The sequence below is a fragment of the Amphiura filiformis genome, unplaced genomic scaffold (assembly GCF_039555335.1).
Source record: "Amphiura filiformis unplaced genomic scaffold, Afil_fr2py scaffold_84, whole genome shotgun sequence".
Taxonomy (NCBI): Eukaryota; Metazoa; Echinodermata; class Ophiuroidea; order Amphilepidida; family Amphiuridae; genus Amphiura; species Amphiura filiformis.
In genome coordinates this window covers 56,919-76,438 of record NW_027305548.1, presented here as the reverse complement: position 1 = coordinate 76,438, position 19,520 = coordinate 56,919, and the positions used below count along the sequence as shown (strand labels likewise).

General features: G+C 36.4%; 2 protein-coding genes across 2 annotated transcripts; both read left to right on the top strand.

The window, feature by feature from the left end:
- The first annotated feature begins 228 nt into the window (after nucleotides 1-228).
- LOC140144818 (beta-1,4-galactosyltransferase 6-like) lies at nucleotides 229-9,236 on the top strand. Its single transcript, XM_072166624.1, has 7 exons — nucleotides 229-1,111; nucleotides 1,476-1,544; nucleotides 2,192-2,487; nucleotides 4,668-4,784; nucleotides 5,238-5,425; nucleotides 6,297-6,521; nucleotides 7,233-9,236. The coding sequence occupies exons 1-7, from the start codon at nucleotides 814-816 to the stop codon at nucleotides 7,378-7,380; spliced, it is 1,341 nt and encodes a 446-aa protein (XP_072022725.1). The 5' UTR covers nucleotides 229-813; the 3' UTR covers nucleotides 7,381-9,236.
- A 1,394-nt stretch (nucleotides 9,237-10,630) lies between these two features.
- Nucleotides 10,631-14,078, top strand: LOC140144822 (uncharacterized). Its single transcript, XM_072166629.1, has 2 exons — nucleotides 10,631-12,332; nucleotides 13,595-14,078. The coding sequence occupies exons 1-2, from the start codon at nucleotides 10,647-10,649 to the stop codon at nucleotides 13,907-13,909; spliced, it is 2,001 nt and encodes a 666-aa protein (XP_072022730.1). The 5' UTR covers nucleotides 10,631-10,646; the 3' UTR covers nucleotides 13,910-14,078.
- Nucleotides 14,079-19,520: the final 5,442 nt, after the last annotated feature.

The window sequence follows — 19,520 nt, the reverse complement described above, 5'->3', positions numbered from 1 at the left end:
AACTGTCTATATTGTTTTATTGAACACCGATACTATACAACAATAGAAAACAATTATACAAATCCATTTTGTGTTTTTACCGTCAATGCCTTGTGTGCTGCAGCCACGAATAATTATTTAATTTCTTCTATAGTTTATAATTGGTTAAAAAATGGCTCGACAAACAAAATTTGTCAAAAATATGCTTGCTATTATATTGCTGGTCGTAATATTAAGGGGTGTCGGGCATTACCTCGAAACAATAAGCAAGAAACATGCATGTATCAAAACTACGCTGCACAAATCCACTAAGAGTCTACAAAACGTTAATGATATCCTGTTTGCGCAGACTTTAGATGCTGTAATACCATTACCAGAGTGCCGAGCAGGCATAGGAGAGAGTGTGTTATCAGTTATTGCTTCATCACCAGAATCATTTGATTCCAGAATGACTATTCGGAAAGCTCTCATCGCTGAAGGGAGAGTCTCTGAGGCTGTGAAATCGAGCGTTTGCTTGGTGTTTGTTCTTGGACTACCTACTACGGAAGGCAAAAATACAAGTAAGATACAAGAAATGGTAATGAAGGAAAGCCAAAGATATCAAGATGTAATTCAAGGACAATTTCTTGACACTAACTTGAATTCAACACTCAAATTTCTTATGAGCGTGAAGTGGGTACACTCAAGAGCGTCACAAGCCAAGTTCATTTTCTTTGGTGATGACAATCTTCATGTGTTCTACGAACGGCTTCTTGTGCTGCTACGTAAAGTGAAACCCGAAAATGGCGAAATCTTGCAGGGAAGCTTGCCCATGTACCCAAATCTGTACAGCAAATGTTCAATCTGTCATATCATCAATTTTGTTCGTCGGAAGCTGGGCTTGTGCTTACAAAGAAAGCCACTGAAAGAATATTCCAAGTTTCTTGGAATATGACACTGATTCCTTTTCCGGATATCTTCATTGGTACTATTGCACAGTATTACAATTGGACAGTATTAGATAGAGTTGGTTTCATGGGCGATATTGAACTCAAGAGTGACGTTTGCACTTTATCACACGTAATCACCTTTCGACCTAGAGTGATTGGTAAAAATAATACGATCAATGCTATTTGTGCCACGCATCCTAAAGGTATGGAAAAGTCATTGTTAATTGATAAATAGATTAACCAAATATTGTTGTTAATTAAAAATGCATGTTTCATCAAAAGATCGACCACAATCCATTTATCCCTGCTTTTTTGTAGAATGGATAAACATATTTTTACTGTTGTTATTACCGTTGTCGGTGTGATAAGTCGTATTTGTAAATAAAGAAGTGAAGCTCAGGCAAATCGGACTTTAATAAAGGAGAGAGAGAGAAAATCAGAACCGTTCGGATTCGAACCATCGCGCACTCATGATTACATGTCCTTTATTAAAGTGCGAGTTTGCGAAAAATTAGTTTATAAACCCTTTTTAGAGATCTAAATTGAACGTTTATTATTTATTTGCAGATATGGTAAAAAAGACTGAATGGTTTAATGCCACGTCAGCTTGTCCTGAATTCGACATTCCAGGTCTAAGTGAGTCTTTTATTGAACTATGGTTAAAGCACTATATAGTCGTTGATTTGGTACAAAACCCACATACAAGTTTGCGCTAGAGAAATAAAACAAAAGCAACAGTAACATCAAGTTAGCACTGTTATACAACCGCAAAACAAGTAAAGTACTCATTATATCCTAAAAAAGACAATTGCGTCAAATTAAAACCAATGCCCTTAATTATGAAATGAGATTTCAATTGTTAAAACCGGTTGATAATCATTTAAAAAAAAGGAGTTCGAAAACCCAAGGTAGGAAAGAAATCAAGCGTGTGTAGTGTACAAATCAACAGGGCATCCAATGCAGCAATCTGCATCATTTGAATTCGCATTACATCTTACTTGGTATTTTGGATCACCGTGTCTTTTATTCCGTGGCCAATTTCAACGCATGAGGTCTACATCCGAGCGCTATTGGCTGCTGGCTGTAATTATGACATGTCTGTCTTTCTTAAGGATATAAATGGCTGAAAATAACTTGTATCGTATTCTGCTTCTCTTTCTGTTAAATGTTATCTATATACATTTCTAATCAGCACTCGTAGTTATAGAAATACTTGTGCCAATATTTTAGGAACTGTAAATCTGATGACATAATTATTATTACTCTTATCTCCTTAATTTTAGTTCGCGAAAGAAAGTTAAATTTAAGCGAGGTATCCTTGGACAAAGTTGAACAAATATTATTTGGAGACAGACTCAAGGATGCTAAGCGACTGGCAGAAAAGACTACCCATCTCATCAACAATAATCGTGTCTCTTCGAACAAGACTTTTGTGCCATGTAACTATCTTACGAGTAGTGACCAATGCGGGAACAAATATTACAAGAAAGTGTTAGAATCTAGTGGAATGGTGATAAACAATTATGTGTATACCCCTGGTGGGATTTGGACACCAAAGGAGTGTTTTCCGAGATGGAAGGTTGGTTCATTTGTTTCTTTGCCTCTATTTTTAAACGGGGACATACATGGGTCTTGATGGGACTAGGCTCAGGAAATATTCTCAAGCCAGACTAAAAAAGCCTGCTGGCTTAATATACCATGATACGGAAAGAAAGGGAACTTAAAAACAGAATTAGAGAGTAAAGGTATTGTTTTTGCCGCTTACTGCATCAATAGAACAATGCTAAAAGGCGAATATGAATAGGCAACTTCTTCTTCTTGCGTATATCAGGAAGAAACAAGATATAAAAGCCAAAACATTAAATTTCATTAAATTTCAAGCCCAGTACGCATCAACCAGTCCCTGGTGGCTTCGTCGACTTCAATCAGGCCGGATAAACCATTCGGTGGTCTATGGAGATGACAGGATGAGATGACGTGGTCGGCTGTTTGTTCCTCACTACCGCACTCGCATGCTGGGCTTTCCTTTAAGCCCCATTGGAACAGGTTGGCATTGAAGCGTCCAACTCCACTTCTCAGGCGGTTTAACTTTGTCCAAGCAGACCTGGGTAGATTGAAGCCTGGGATTGTGTCTGTTGGGTCTGTGACAAAGCGCTGGAGTGGTGAGGAAGACTGAAGCCATTGGTCTTTCCATGCCTTAGCTGTCCAGTTCTTGGCTGTCTGGTTAGGCTGTGTTGTCTTCATCAAGACTATTGCTTGTTGAGCAATTAAACGTGTACAAATAGGCAACTGTGTACGAGGGACACTTAAGGGGGTACTACACCCCTGCACAATTTTGTGCCTATTTTTGCATTTTTCTCAAAAATTATAGCGCATTGATGACAAGTAAGATATGTATATTATAGGGGCAAGGACTACAACTACTGCACTGAAAATTTTATTTCAGCACAGACATCATTTGTGGAGTTACAGTCAAAAAATGGGGGAAAATCACTATTTGATCAATAAATCAATAACTATTTGCTTTGAGTTGCTGAATTTTCAGTGCAGTAGTTGTATTCCTTGCCCCTATAATATACATATGTTACTTGTCACCAATGCGCTGTAATTTTTGAGAAAAATGCAAAAATAGGCACACAATTGGCCAGGGGTGTAGTACCCCTTAAGAGAATCTGTCAAAAGGTGATTCAAAGCTACCTGTAACACTCGCTGAACCGTGTAATATCGTGTGGTATAACACAGCTAAGAATCAATAAGATTGCAGGAACTCTCCCAAGTGTATTAGAATTGAAGACAAAGAAAAAGGAAAATAAGGCCAGTCCCAACGAACCGCAGGCAGTAAACATGGTAAAAGTTGCATTATTCAAATCGAAAGCCTGTGCTTATATCTTATTTTAATAATTTTGTAACAGACAAATTTATTGTTTAGAACAAATGCATATCATTAAACCATGAAACTATAACTAAGGGTCCATGTTTAAACATGTTAAAGTCATGTTTTAACACAATTATCATGATTATTATTCTAAATTCATGATTTAGCATAGATCTTATCTTCTGTTTTATGTTTTAATAAATACTTTAAACAAGATTACTTAATATTGAAAATAAGATGGAATCACTGAACTGCTCTGAGTGCTAGCCATGCGCTTCAATGGAAAAAGTTTTGAAATATTTTCTCAAAATATCAAGAGCTCTCTTAAGAACTACTGAATCAATACTAGACTTATTTGTACTCATTTTAATGCATTTTTCATGCTGATTCCAAATATGGTCATGAAAATTTACATTTCTGAAATTTTTGAATTAAAAAAAATCGTCGTCTGCAGTCGACACCCGCGTGAAGAGAGTTAACACACAGTAGGCATGTACATTTCTAAGAACGACGGCGTATTAATGCACACCCCATCTTCAAAATATTTTGATCTATTTTTATAATGACACGAATGTCACAACTAAATGTAAGCATTAGAGAATATATAAATTGATTATGTTGCCACGAATATCACCAGCAGTCATTTCTTGGCTTTAACCGTGCTAAGAAATGCTATTGTTTTTTGGGCATCACGTAAAGAAGGAATCCAACTGAGTAATCAGAAATTGTGAAAAAGTGCCAGATTTTAAGAGAATCACACAAAAAACGTTTTATTATGCACGTACAATGAAAACCTAAGGAATTTAGAGAATAGTCCTTATGTGTTCTTTGAGTTCTTGTTTAATAATAATAATCGCCACAGTTTTGCACTGATTATTCCACAGGTGGCCATCGTGTTTCCATACAGAGACCGTGCATTTCATCTACCAATCATTATCCGAGAGTTGACAACCATGTTACAACATCAGAAGCTCGAGTTTGGATTTTATGTTGCCGAACAGGTAAGTAATAATAATTATTAATACGTACAAACGTACTTGTGGATTTCTTAATATACACGGCGTGCACGTTAGCACCTTTAGCACAAAACCAACCCAAATCCAATTATAACAGGAATAGTCTTTAAAAACATGAAAAAAGACAAAGTTTTGCATTTAGGTTTTAAGCAACCTACAGAAAGCATTTTTTTACTGAACTTTATTCATGGTGTGCAGAATTCCCTACAGGTCCCTTCGTCCTTCACAATTTGTTCATTTGGACGAAAGATTGACAAAACATTATTACTTCCGTGCGTCTATCAAAGTGCCGTGAGGTCTAAATGGCACACTGGTAAAATTTATAAATGCTGGTATTTCTATGAAATTCTGCACATAATACAAGATCGCATAATCTACGTATATTCAATATATGCATTTTTATTGTTCTTTGTCCTTTTGGTGTTTTTTTTGTCACAGGCAAACGATCTTAACTTCAACCGAGCTATGCTAATGAACGTAGGTTTTCTGGAGGCACTGAATTTCTCCAAATGGGACTGTTTTATTTTTCATGACGTGGATCATGTCCCTCTCAGTGATTACAACTACTATGGCTGTAGCGGTATGCCTAGGCATTTCTTGAGCGGTGCGGATCGCTGGAATTATACGTAAGCTTTAATTATCTTAGGCACGTTGTCGTTGCTGACAAACCCATTATTTTCTTTCCCCTCCTGCTCTATCTCCCCCCCCCCTGCTTCACCCCCACTCCCGTCTCCATATTCTTCCCTCCCGGGCTCCCTTCCCTCTCCCCTCCATCTATTCTTGCTCTCTCAAACTTTACCCCCTCCTATAATACCCCACTTCCACTCCTGGACACTCTCACCTTTTGCCCCACCTCAGTGGTGTTGTCAGGATTTTTCTTTAAGGAGGGCATGGGGAGGCAACCCTCAAATGGAAATCGTTATTGACAAAAATTGTCAAAAAAGGTCTAAAACGTAAAATATCACTACTACCAGTATCCCACAAGGGAGGGTCAAGCAAGAGGAGAGAATGTCCCATGGAAGAGTTGTCCCTCTCCTTTCCTACCACCAATGCACCTCCCTCCCTGTCCACTTCCAATGCCCTCCCCTCTCCCGCCTCTCTACCACCATTGCTACGAGATATAACATATGACATGTTGTATTTAGAAACCTGTTATACTTTTACAAGAAGTATCCTATTCTGCTTGCTCCAGTAAAAACAAGCGAATTTTGCGTGAATATTATCCCCTTGCAGTTGAAGTTTTCACAAAACGCAATTTCACAAACTGTTTTTTAATGTCATGATCACACACAAAAGTATACACATAGCTTGACCTTTGAAAAAAAGAATTAACCTAATTCAATCACAAAAACATTGTTGGCATAATACCGAGGTGAGAGAATGAACAAAAATGTAATCTACAAATATTTATCACAAATATAATTACAAAATTGTGATCAGATTTTCCTTCATCAACTATTATCTTTTTTTTTTGTATGTGTGTTTTTTATGTTTTAGTATTTTGTATTCAACTTTATTTGGTGGTATGACAGGATTAACACGGAGTCAAGTATTCCAGATAAATGGTTTTCCTAATGTTTACTGGGGCTGGGGCGGTGAAGACGATGAGATTCGTAAGCGCGTTAAAGAAGCTAAACTAGACATCACACGGGCTAAAGGACCAACAGGATACTATAATTGTATTAAACATCATCATCATAGTGCTCCGCACATGCCAGAACGGTAAGATATTATTGCTGCCTTAATAGCTCATAGCCATGAGATGAATTATATATTATACACTTTTAATGACTCACTACTGACATCATACAGTTATTGTTAACTACATGTATGCACACAACACAAGGGCACTCACAATAGGCAATTGAACCCTACTGGTAGCGCTGTGTTGCAGATATACGAGATGAACTAGTTAGCGTCATATATGAAAAAGTATTAAAGCTATGATTCTAGTCATAGTCTTTAAAATTTATCATTAGCATAGTCCTTATAATAACGGTGGACCGCCTGATAAGTAAATGACAGCAAACCAGTGAAAAATACCCCAAAACTCAGTCAGTGGAGCTCGCTGTTGACGACGTGCGCTGATTCATCAGTATAATATGGTGTGATATTGTAATACGGTGTGATTCAATATTGATTATTAGTTTCTTTCCTACTTTAATTTCTTTATTTCTATCGTGTTTTCTTTCGTTATTTTCTTTCTTTCTTTCTTGTTTTCTTTCTTATTTTCATTCTTTGTTTGTTTGTTTCTTTTTTCTTTCCTTCCTTCTTTCTTGTTTTTTCTTCATTTTTCTTTCTTTCTTACTTTCTTTCTTTTGCTTCCTTCTTTCTTTTTTCTTTCTATCTTTATTTCATTTCTTTGTATTATTGATTAATTGATTTATTCATTTATCTATAATTAATCAATTAATTTATTTGTTTTTGTTATAGGGTTCACCTGTTGAAACATTTTAAAAAACGACTCCATATTGACGGTTTGAATAATCTTCAGTACCGGAAACCAACAATTACACTCAGCGTTCTCTACACAAACATTTCAGTTGATATTCAAAAACTCAAAGTTGACGTTCGTCCGTAAAAAAAGAAAAGAAATCCAGTTAAAAATAAAAAAACAACACGTGTTAAACCAGACACCACAACAAGACATAATTTCGATTGGAGCAAGAGCGACAAGAATAGCTAAAAATAGTTATACGACCGAAGTACGATTTAAAGTTATTGTTCAGAACTTAAATTTCAGGCTATGATAGAATATGGTCCATATCTTAGTTTATTCGTAAGGCGAAATGTGAACATTGCATGATGTAGGAAAATCCCCGTAGATGTAATGAGGTTTTTAAAAGTAACTGAGAGAATTAATTATGAAGCAATAGTGTTCTCGTTGCAGATTGTATTAAGAGAGTGGTGGTTTAGGCTCTCTAAATTGTTGGCAGTCTAAAAAAGGTGCATGTGAACTATTCATTTTGTATAACCAATAATGTGCCATTAATACAGCAACAACGAAGGAGATTTTGAGTACGCTAAAGTGCTCCCCTTCCTCACGGGATTGATATTCTTCTATCGACTTGCTGGGATCTGGTTTATGAAACAACACATATGACACGTTTGTAAAGGTTGTCATATGACAATACTGTGGATCAGTGTAGAAAAAGCCTGTCTCCTTGAGAAATTGAGTGATTGGTGAAAGCAGCACCATTTTTCAAATTGCCTGTGCGAGGGTTTTATACACAGAGGATGCAAAGTTCAAATATACAGTAAACTTCGCTGTACAGTGATTTTTGCAGGACATTTTTGGATCAAGATATACGAGGGTCATTCAAAAATATTACCCAGGAAACACAAAAATGTGTTAAAAACGTTTTAAAGAAGTTATATGTTGGGGTTTGGTTTAGGTAAAAACGTTTTAATAACATTAAAATATAAAGGGCAAGAAAACGTTTTAAAATGGTGAGGCATTCACACATGGAAGCAATAAATGATGGTAGAAAACACTTTTTTTTTTACATATCACCACCCCTACGGACACTCTTATCTTTAGGGGGACCAAATATGTGTAAGTGTGTAAATCTCTATGATTACAAAATGTCCGAGGCTCAGGTCCCCATAAGGCATACACTGTGACGACTTGCTCCAAAGGATGTGGGCTTCACACGGTATACCCAATAAGTCATTTTTTAAAAGCACATTAAAGCCATATTATAACATTTGCTGAGGAGAACGCCCTCATTTTTTTTAAATTCTGGTTTTACACGATTGTAATGTACTTTAGTCAATAAAGATACTCTGCAAAAATCAAGACTTTAGGTGCTGTAGTTTTGTCAAAATCCGAGATTTTGAATAAAACGATGGAACCGGCGTTTTATTATTACGATGGAAATAATAGTCGAACACGTATGCACACTACGTATACGGCGTGCGGGATACACATACACACACACACCCAGAGGATCGTACCGTATTGCAACCGCGGGAGTAACATGCATGGGCGCTAGTAGTAAATTCCAATTGCTATGCTTTACCTCACTTGTTCGGCTCAACATTAAGTATCTGACAGTAAAAGGTAACATTTTATGGAAAATAAATACTAATCTATTTTTACAGAAATGTTATAATATGGCTTTAAGCAACATTTAGAATGTAGCACCCCCTCCCCAGAAAGATAACAATAATAATAATCCTTGCTACGGGCCTAACCACGACCAAAACCTTTGGTCTTCAGCTGGGTGACCTACAATCAAGTGCAAAATTGCTGGGACACGTGCACAGTTCATGACACTCCCAGCTCCCCTTATTCAATGTTGTATAGCAATTACCAAACGCCTCAATTTTGAAATGTGTAATATGTTTGCTCCAAGGGGGTGGGGGGGGGTTGGTTCGAAATGTGTTGGAATCTATACAATTAAAATATCATGGTGAACTTCACATCCAATGGACTATTTTACTTAAAGCCATATTATAACATTTGCTGAGAAGAACGCCCTCAAAAAAAATTTAATTCTGGTTTTTGCACGATTGTAATGTACTTAATCAATAAATATACTCTGCAAAAATCAAGACTTAAGGTGCTGTTGTTTTGTCAAAATCCGAGATTTTGAATAAAACGATGGAACCGGCGTTTTATTATTACGATTTCTACACGGCGTGCGGGATATACACACACACCCCACCCGAGGATCGTACCGTATTACAACCGCAGGAGTAACATGCATGGGCGCTAGTAGTAAATTCCAATTTTCTATGCTTTACCTCACTTGTCCGGCTCAAAATTAAAAGGGGACATATCTGACAGTAAAAGCTAACATTTATGGAAAATAAATACTAATCTATTTTTACAGAAATGTTATAATATGGCTTTAAGCACGTGCGCGAATATGAACAAGTGTCCCATGAAATTGTACACTTGATTGCAGGGGTGTCTGAGATCAGTCGGCGATGCGTTTCCGTGATGACCCGATGGTCCAAAAAGAGCTTTACCCAATTTGAAAGCTTAATTTTTCGGAGTTTAGAGCAGCTATTCCCAATATTGTTACAAATTTAAATATCTTTCTTAGAATATGTTGTGAAAAATGACAGAAAACAAAAATGGCAGTAGTTTTACATCAATGGATCGAAAATCACACGTAGTTCAATGGGATGAATCGAATTATCAACAGCATTGCGTTAGGCATGCATATAGTTGGTAAACACCCTCGGCTTGTCATTCAAAAGTGATACGATTTTAATCTTCACTATATTCTTATTCACTCCGTCATTGACAAAGAATTATGAAATTAACAAAATAATCACAATTCATTTGCTTTGTCTCAAAATGTTTGATTAAGAGGATATTCAAAATATAACCAAGGAAAACGATTTGCCAAATTTGTACTTCACAATTGCAGCTATCTTTATTAAGAAATTATAATTCTAACCATTAACAATATTATGTATCGAGCAATATTTAATTTCATGATATTTTACATTGATCGATATTATCTTAAACATAGAATAAAAACATTTCTGTGTCTAAGGCAATTAAATGCACAATAGTACGCTTAGTGAGATTGCAATCAATAACGCTCATATTATAGGTGTTATAGAATAGTAGGATCGATATAACAGCTATTCGTTTGTTATATATAAAATTTGCTATTAATTGTACATACTTTGTCTACAATATTGACAAAATCACAGCTGATGGTAGCACCACCATGCTTCAGTCAAAATAGTATTAAATGAATGTATTTGATTTAGAAAAAACAATCTCTACTTGGCTCGTCAATTAATATAATTGAGTGTGCAGCTTTCTGTGTTGACGTTCGATTTCATTTATTCAGGACTGTATCTTCGTCCCTTAATGTCAACATGTTGAGAAGAAAACGATTTGCCAAAATTGTACTTATCATGATTGCAGCTATCGCCATATTAAGAATTTTCGAATTTTACATCGGGTTAATTTTGACGACAACTACATTTGGCATCAAAACTCAGCGCACGATTTCAGATCCACTGTCAAAGCGTAATAAGAGTTTCCATAGCGTGAATAAGGGTCTTTTCTCACAGACTTTAGATGAAGTAATACCGTTACCGCTGTGTACAAAAAGCACGATGGTTTTGGTGTCAGTAATTGCTTCATCACCAGAATCATTTGAATCCAGAATGGCTGTTCGTAATGCTCTAAACACTGAAGGAACTGGGCATGTGACTTCGAACGTCTGCTTAGTTTTTGTATTTGGACTACCCACTACGGAAGGTGAAAATGTCAAGACGATACAGGACATGGTACAACTTGAAAGCCAAAGATATCGGGATATCATTCAAGGAAACTTTCTTGACACTACTTTGAATTCAACTTTAAAATTCCTGATGGGTGTCACATGGTTACACTCTAAGAGCTCCCATGCAAAGTCTATTTTCTTCGGCGATGACAAACTTTTTGTGTCTTACAATCGGCTCCTTGGACTGCTTCTCGAAGAGAAACCTAAAAGCGCTGAAATGCTACAAGGGAAGCTTATCACCGTATCTTCTAACATTTCATATGGCCCACTCTGTTCGTCAGAAGCTGGGTTTGTTCTTACGAGGAAAGCAACCGAACGTATTTTCCAGGCTTCCTGGAATATGACTTTAATACCTTTCCCAGATATCTTCATTGCTATTATCGCGAAGCGTTACAATTGGACAATGATACACAGATATGGCTTTATGGGGAATGAACTTAAGGCAGACTTTTGTAGTGTACCAAATGTAATCACCTTTCGACCTAAATCAATTTTTAAAAATGCTTCGGCAATTCAATCTTGCGCCAAACATCATCCGAGTACACAGAAACTTCTTTTGAATGAGAAATACTTTCGGCAAGTCACTACACTTGTACATGATCATCCAGGCGCTTGTTACAACAGAGCTGGCCAGCCTAGGGATCTTTACTTTATAGCGCTGATACATTCAGGTACACAAAACTTTGACAGACGAGTTGCTATTCGAAACACATGGGGATCACAAAAAATAATTATGGGTGAAAAAATCAAACTTTTGTTTGTATTAGGACTAACAAAAGATATGAAAAGCCAACATAAGATAGATATTGAGAATGCAAACTATACTGATATAATTCAGGGTAGCTTTAATTTTTTTAGCGATTCTTTCAGAAATTTAACTTCAAAATTAATCACTGGCTGGAAGTGGGTTTCCGAGAACTGTCGTCATGCAAAATATTACTATAAGGGCGACGATGACGTATTTGTATTCTTCTATGAATTGATGAAACTTATAAGTGTTTTGAATGCTAAGGATAAAATGATCCAGAAGTCATGCCTAGGACAAATAACTTACGAACAACGGATAGAAAGAAATAACAAAGATAGACGTTTTAAGCGGTATTATGTGTCTGAAACAGATTTAAAAGGAAAAGTGTATCCTCCGTATCCTTCAGGAGGCAGCTATGTCCTGACGACAGACATAATTCCAGATTTATATCAGCAAGCATTGAACACTACTCTCATAGCTGTGGATGATGGATATCATAAATGGGGTAAGATAGATACGTGTTTTCTACACACTTAAAACTACGGGGTCAAAAAATGACCCAAACGGGGTCATTTTTGACCCCAGCATAGTTATCAACTAAACACCATACCACTAACGGGGTCATTTTGACCCCATTGGTCGGGGTCATTGCAATGACTACGTATTTGGGTCAAATAGTAACCCCATTGGGGTCAAAATATTACCCCATTTCGGGGTCAAATGAAATGACCCCTTCAAAAGGGTTGCCTTATTGGGTTACTTAATTACCTCATTTCGGGGTCAAATGAAATGACCCATTTGAAAGGGTTGTTTTATAGGGTTACTCAATAACCACATTTAGGGGTTGTTTGGATTTTTTAGTAGGCCTATGGTCATGCTGGTCCCACCAGGACATAAGTGTGTTTCTGCACAGAGAAAGCATTACATAAACAGCAAACTGCAAAATGCATCTGTGTATCACACTCACACACAGTCAGTCATCGCCTATGACAGTTCACGTAGGCCTATTATAAGCTTACATGATATAAGCTTATAACAACTGCAGCCAAGACACCAGCCACGACAGCATGAAATTAGAATGAATCTGCGTGCATAGACAAGGGTCTATGCATCCTTGCAGTCTCACTTTTCAACTAACTTTTCATATTCCATCATGCAGACAAGCACACACGACAATCCGCTGAGCTGCACAATCAGAACAAATATGGCGCTGATGTGACCACGTGAGCCGATGCACACCGTGTGTGCAAATAGTGCCGAAATGCAAGTCATTATAAAGTTGACAAATTGGGTAACTTCGGTCAAAAAATTAGTTTTATTTATTAATCAACAAACATTAATTGCAGCTCATGTTTAAACTCATTTATGAATTGAGATTTTCAAAGTGGAAGATTGAAACTGATATCAATGCGCGACGGTATCGGCAAAATGACCACTAAGTTTTTGACCACGTTCGTCGTGGCTAAAATGACCTCGTGAATGTGGTCAAATTAAAACAGTACAACCCCTTGAAGGGTCAAAACAACCCCAAACGTGGTCAATTAAAAATGACCACGGAAAATATAACCCCGTAGTTTTTAGTGTGTACGTGTTGGAGGCGTTTTGACAATGCATGGATTAAAAAAATTTCGTCATGTATTTGAGATGTGGAATATTTATATAAATGACACTGCATCATGTTAGGATTGATAACATAATTATAGAGTTCTACTAGGAATTTTAGTATTATTTTGGTCAAAGTTGGTTTGAGGAGTAGACGTTATTAGGGGCTGTGCAATAATTATGAGCCCCCACCGTATCCTTCAGGAGGCAGCTATGTCCTGACCACAGACATAATTCCAGATTTATATCAGCAAACATTGAACACTACTCTCATAGCTGTGGATGATGGATATCAAGGTATCGTAGGGAAAAAACTAGGCATGACATTGCTACATAATAAAGGTTTTAAACTTGATAGGGGCTTTAAACTTCGAAAATGGGGTAAGATAGATACGTGTTTTCTACGTGTTGGAGACGTTTTGACAATGCATGGATTTCAAAATTTGCGTCATGTATTTGAGATGTGGAATATTTATATAAATGACACTGCATCATGTTAGGATTGATAACATAATTATAGAGCTAATGCTCTTCTTCTTGCTCTTGAATGCAAAGTACACTGATATAATTCAGGGTAGTTTTATCGAATCTTTCCGAAATTTAACATCAAAATTAATAACTGGCTGGAGTGGGTTTCCGAGAACTGTCGTCATGCAAAATATTACTATAAGGTCGACGATGAGGTATTTGTTCTCTTCCATGAATTGATGAAAGTTATAAGTGTTTTGAACTCTTACTGATAAAATGATCCAGAAGTCATGCCTGGGACAAATGAGTTTTAAACAACCGATAGTAAGAAATATAAATAAACGCTATGTGCGGTATTTTGTGTCTGAAACAGATTTAAAAGGGAAAAGTGTATCCTCCGTATTCTTTAGGAGGCAGCTATGTCCTGACCACAGACATAATTCCAGATTTATATCAGCAAGCATTGAACACTACACTTATAGCTGTGGGTGATGGATATTAAGGTATCGTAGGGGAAAAACTAGGCGTGACATTGCTACATAATAAAGGTTTTAAACTTGATATGGGCTTTAAATTTCGAAAATGGGGTAAGATAGATACGTGTTCTCTACGTGTTGGAGGCGTTTTGACAATGCATGGATTTCAAAATTTGCGTCATGTATTTGAGATGTGGAATATTTATGTAAATGACACTGCATCATGTTAGGATTGATAACATAATTATAGAGCTAATGCTCCTGTTCAATTTGTACTAGGAATTTTAGTATTATTTTGCACCCCTCGCTCTGCCAAAAAAAAGGTTTATTCATAAATTGTAATCACAGTATTAAAAAACCGAATTGCAACAATTTTACATAGTCAACAACATCAAAATACTAAATACAAGAAATTACGACAAATATCAAAATGAGCATTGACCAGCACATATGCCCCATACATGCATACAAACACCCAAGCACCCCCACACACATCTCACCCGCACATCACCCCACGCATCCACCGCACATCTGACACGCATACACCCCCACAAACACCCCCGCTCACTCACACAAGATGCACACCCTACATTCTAATCTACTTTTAGAATTTAATTCTAGGTTTTGTGGGTGGGGCGGGGGTGTGTATTTTTAGTATTGGTTTTTTAGTTATTTTGTGGTTTGGTTTTAAATAAATAAATAGTGCTGTATTTTTCTAGAATCAGGAGATGTGGATATTTCAATGGAAATCCATGCTATATGAGAGACGAATCCAATTTCACGTATTCCTTCACCTCAATTGCATACATCCCACTTGAAATTTGAAATAATGCAGGCTTTGCGGAGATTTTAAACGTAGTCAAAAGAATGATGGAAGGTTTCAACGCAATACAATATAAGATTTTTAAGCGGCTTTTATCAACCCAACCAAGGACCGATCAAACTATGTAGGGGTATAAAGGCAGTAAGGCGGCGAAAAAAAGAACACCCTGTTCTACGGGCCCGACCGACCCAGATTTTTAAACAAATTGAGAAAAAAACAAATTTCCTGTACAAATGAATGCCGACCCAAATTTTGGTAATTTCAGGAACAAATTTTTGTTTTGTATTTTCTCAAATTGCAAATTATTTGCAGATTTTTTTATTTTTTGGGTCATTTCCAAAAAAAAAAAAGGAAAAAAAAGCCGACCAACCGACCCTACTTGAAAGGTCCGTCCGCCCGTAGAACAGGTTTTCATTTTTTCGTCGCCTAAGCAACGGACTGCAGCGTCTATACATCTATTGGTTCCGGTTTTAGCGCTGACATTTTGGAAAGCTGCTAATCAATATTCATAAGATTGTACAATCAGCATCCTGTTTACAAAATTGTTGTCTGTTTGTTTGAAATGTGACCAAAGTACTGCAATTTTTTGTGATCAATCTTCTGTCACACTGAACATTTGACATGCTCACCAAGTTTTGTGATCTTTCCATGAAATTCTGAGCATCTTTCGCCAAATTTCAGTGCCATGTGTAGCAACTGGAAAGACCAGGGAATTCATGTCGTTTAATTATGGTTTGGTGTCGTTTCAAATAAAAGGAATAAAGCTCAAGTTACCATTTCGGTTATTATTGTTGGATTATTGGAACAGAATTATTCTATTCATGATATAGCTTTGCATATTCAACTCTTCAGAATTGTTTTTTTTCAAAAGGGTTATCTATTTCTTATGATTGACTCCATTGGACAAAAATTAAGAATCTTAACACATGTTTTTAGTGACTTTTTTAATCAATACTGAATATAAACATTTAGATATCAATGCTTTATACCTTAAATTACATGTACGACAAGAATAAGTAGTTATGAAGGTGAATTTTATGTACATGTATGTGGAAAGACATAGAGGCCAACTTGATGTGTGGGAATAAGTAAAATACACACTAGAGGGGGACAAAACAGCAAATGTTGGCATTAGAAGTAAAAGTTCGATAGCCAAAATTTACCAGTTCACCATTACCCAATTTTACATGTATGTGCATTAGTCATATAATCCAATAATATAAATTGTGAATTGTGCATATGGAATGGATTTTTATTTTTGTTTTGTTTGTTTGGACATTGGCTATGGTTTGTTGGGTAATGTTATCCCAATCAACAAATGTTACAAAGCGTATTACTTACTTAGAAAGCTCTTTCTTAAATATTTTACATAGTCGTGTTAACACAAAGTAAAAGCTTTAGTCTAGGGTCCATTGTTTACACACCAATGTAAATTATAACACCATAATACGTCGGCTGTATTCCGTAGTGCCGTATAATGGGGCACCGCGAATAAACAACTTTTCGAGAAAATCAGGTTTAAAAAATGCCAATTTAAAATCGAGTTGTGTAAATCAGACATTCATTATATTTTGTAAATGATGTGAAATTTCTGTAGTAAACTAAATAGATTTTATTTTATATATTTTTCAAAAGAAATAAAGACACAATATTACTGGCAAAATGAAAACAATAAATATAAAACTATACGTCACTATGGAAAACACGCAAAACGCAATACCCTAACCAGAGAAGATGAGAAAAGTCTCATCTTCTCTGCCCTAACCTAACGTTAACCGTACGCCACCTCGATCGCCGTGTAATCCCTGTGGATCCCTTCATTCCACAGTGGCGTATAGGTCCGATACGTCACTATGGAATGTAGCAAGGTGTACACCACTATGACATTCGATGTTTTTCATTTATGCCGATATTTCCTAATTATAAAATCTGTATCAAAAGTGGCGTAAGGTCGATACGCCACTATGGAAAACAAAAAATTTCACTTTGTAAACATACGCCACATTTAATTAATTAATTACTAATTATTTAGCTAATGTTGACTGATGAGACTTAGAGAAAAAAAGAACACATTGAAGATGGCACTCGCTAGAGTTCCGAAAGCTCAACCCTCTGAAAAGGACTTCTCTAGGGAAAGATTAAATCTTACTCATGTTTACCGACTTAGAGTACCAAGTAACTTCAAATCAAAAATGAACATTATTAAAATCATATGTGCCAATTTAAAAAAATGACCTAACATCACTATACGCCACTATGGAATACAGCCGACGAATCCTGCTTTTGATAACATATCACAGGCGAGTCAATCAATGTTAAGGCTGAAATTCAGTGCGAAATAGGAGTAACAAAGATGACAATATTACAATTTTTACTCCAATGACAAGACATACAAGACATACTATTCCTATGGCAAAACCACTTTACATGTGCAACAACTTTGAAGTCTTCGATGTCAGATGGAAACAAGAACTGTCTTTAAAAAGACAACGCCGCATATAAAGATCATAATTAATAAATAATTGAATAAATTAATGTATACTATTATAAAATGATCCATTTATTGCTGCAATATATTTAACAAGTAATAAAGTATATCCCCGACCAGTGGCGTAGCCCCGCTCATAATTGCCGTTGGTTCATTGTATGCCGTTTGTAAACGTCAGGCCTTGGTTAAAAAATAGACAAGTATTTATGCTGTTTGTGCAGGGTGAAGAAACAAAGTATGGAGATCAAAATATTTCCAACTTTGGATGTGACTCTTCCATTTTTGCCTGTTTACGTTGTGATATTGAAGTACTTTTTTCCTTTTTATGTCGCGACATTTCAAAAAATGCTCTGCCACCCCACTCACCCACCCACTATTTAGATTCTAAATATTTCCATCGGTACATTTACAAGTTGCCCCCCCCCCCTGCAAAAACTTGGCTATGCCACTGTTCCTGGCGTACTCATTGGGCAGTTCTAGCCAGATATTGTTGCTTAGTGTTACCATCTCCTGTTTTACTCACGCCTCGTTTGCTGAGACGGCGAATAATCGAACAAAACGTACAATACAGACCAGGTACAGTTTGAGATCAAGAACCATGATAAATGGTGCAAACTGATAGATACTGGAAATGTCAAGATATTCACACGACACTAGAGTGCAAAGGTTTTCAATTATCGGTAAGCGATATTATTATTTTTCAGGCCAAAGACCGTACATTAGTTCAAGGTTTCCCACGCCGTAACATCGAAACATCCTATGGCGTCATACTGTCAATCACATGACGTCATCAGTGAGTGTGTGGGGTGTGGGGTGTGTGTTAGAAATATTATATTAGCACGCTTCTACTGAACAGATAGAGTACATTCACATTCAGCCATGATTGCGGCGAACTACGTCACATGCAGGGCCTCTATACATGCACCTGTTTACTTTCTACATTTATAGATACTTTTTATATTTATAGATACTTTCTACATATTAGGTTGGACTCTATTAAATTAAGCCTCTTATATCATGTATGTATTTCAATAGTCCTTAAGCTTACAAGCATACTCTTATAACATATTTACTTCTTTATCCAGAAATATTATCCTGGTAGACTTAATCCCCCGAACTTCGTGTTGTACAGTCTGGAACCCTCGCATATGTATCAGGTATACCTGAACACTCATGAGCATCTTCTTTTTGCATTTGGATAAAAGATTTCAATCTTAACACGAGTAGGGAAGATGCTGTGAGACAATAACACATATTTTAAGTGGACTCATTTATATAGAACATATACACACCTTGACAAACGATTCACTGATTGGTCTCGATCATTTACTACCATTAAATCAGTCACGTCATTTATCTGATGCGTAAGAGACATAGATGCATTAACAATTGCAACAAACTAAATATCGACACAATAGAAAGAAATGCATTTTTAAGTGGGGCTCGCAACAACATCAATTATACAAACGTCCATGTTGCAAATTTCATTTCAGAGTGATTGTTATTAAAACCAACCATCATTTCCAAGATCATTATATGAATTACTCACTAGCTTTATCCAACATTTTATTCACGGATATTTGTAAGTTGATAGACCGGTTGAAAATTGTGAAACACGTGAAGCACTTAAGTCCAAGGTCTATGGTGCTAATTCATACAATGTACGACAATTAAAGATTTCATCAATCAGACATATGATATCGTAACCTTCATGGTAAATTTTTTTGACATTGTCTCATTATATTACGATAGTTACCTATAAGCAAGCATACATTTAGTGTTTATTTAAATCCCCGGAAAGTGCCACTTAGAACTTGCCAATAATCATCGTACATTGTTGCTGCTAAATAACCAAA

Bases quoted from the DNA above. Each gene is read 5' to 3' on its own strand.
- LOC140144818 (XM_072166624.1), top strand. From the start codon at position 814: ATGTTCAATCTGTCATATCATCAATTTTGTTCGTCGGAAGCTGGGCTT. The intron at 1,545-2,191 runs GTGAGTCTTTTA...CCTTAATTTTAG, and splicing joins ATTCGACATTCCAGGTCTAA to TTCGCGAAAGAAAGTTAAAT. The intron at 2,488-4,667 runs GTTGGTTCATTT...ATTATTCCACAG, and splicing joins AGTGTTTTCCGAGATGGAAG to GTGGCCATCGTGTTTCCATA.
- LOC140144822 (XM_072166629.1), top strand. From the start codon at position 10,647: ATGTTGAGAAGAAAACGATTTGCCAAAATTGTACTTATCATGATTGCA. The intron at 12,333-13,594 runs CTACACACTTAA...AATAATTATGAG, and splicing joins GTAAGATAGATACGTGTTTT to CCCCCACCGTATCCTTCAGG.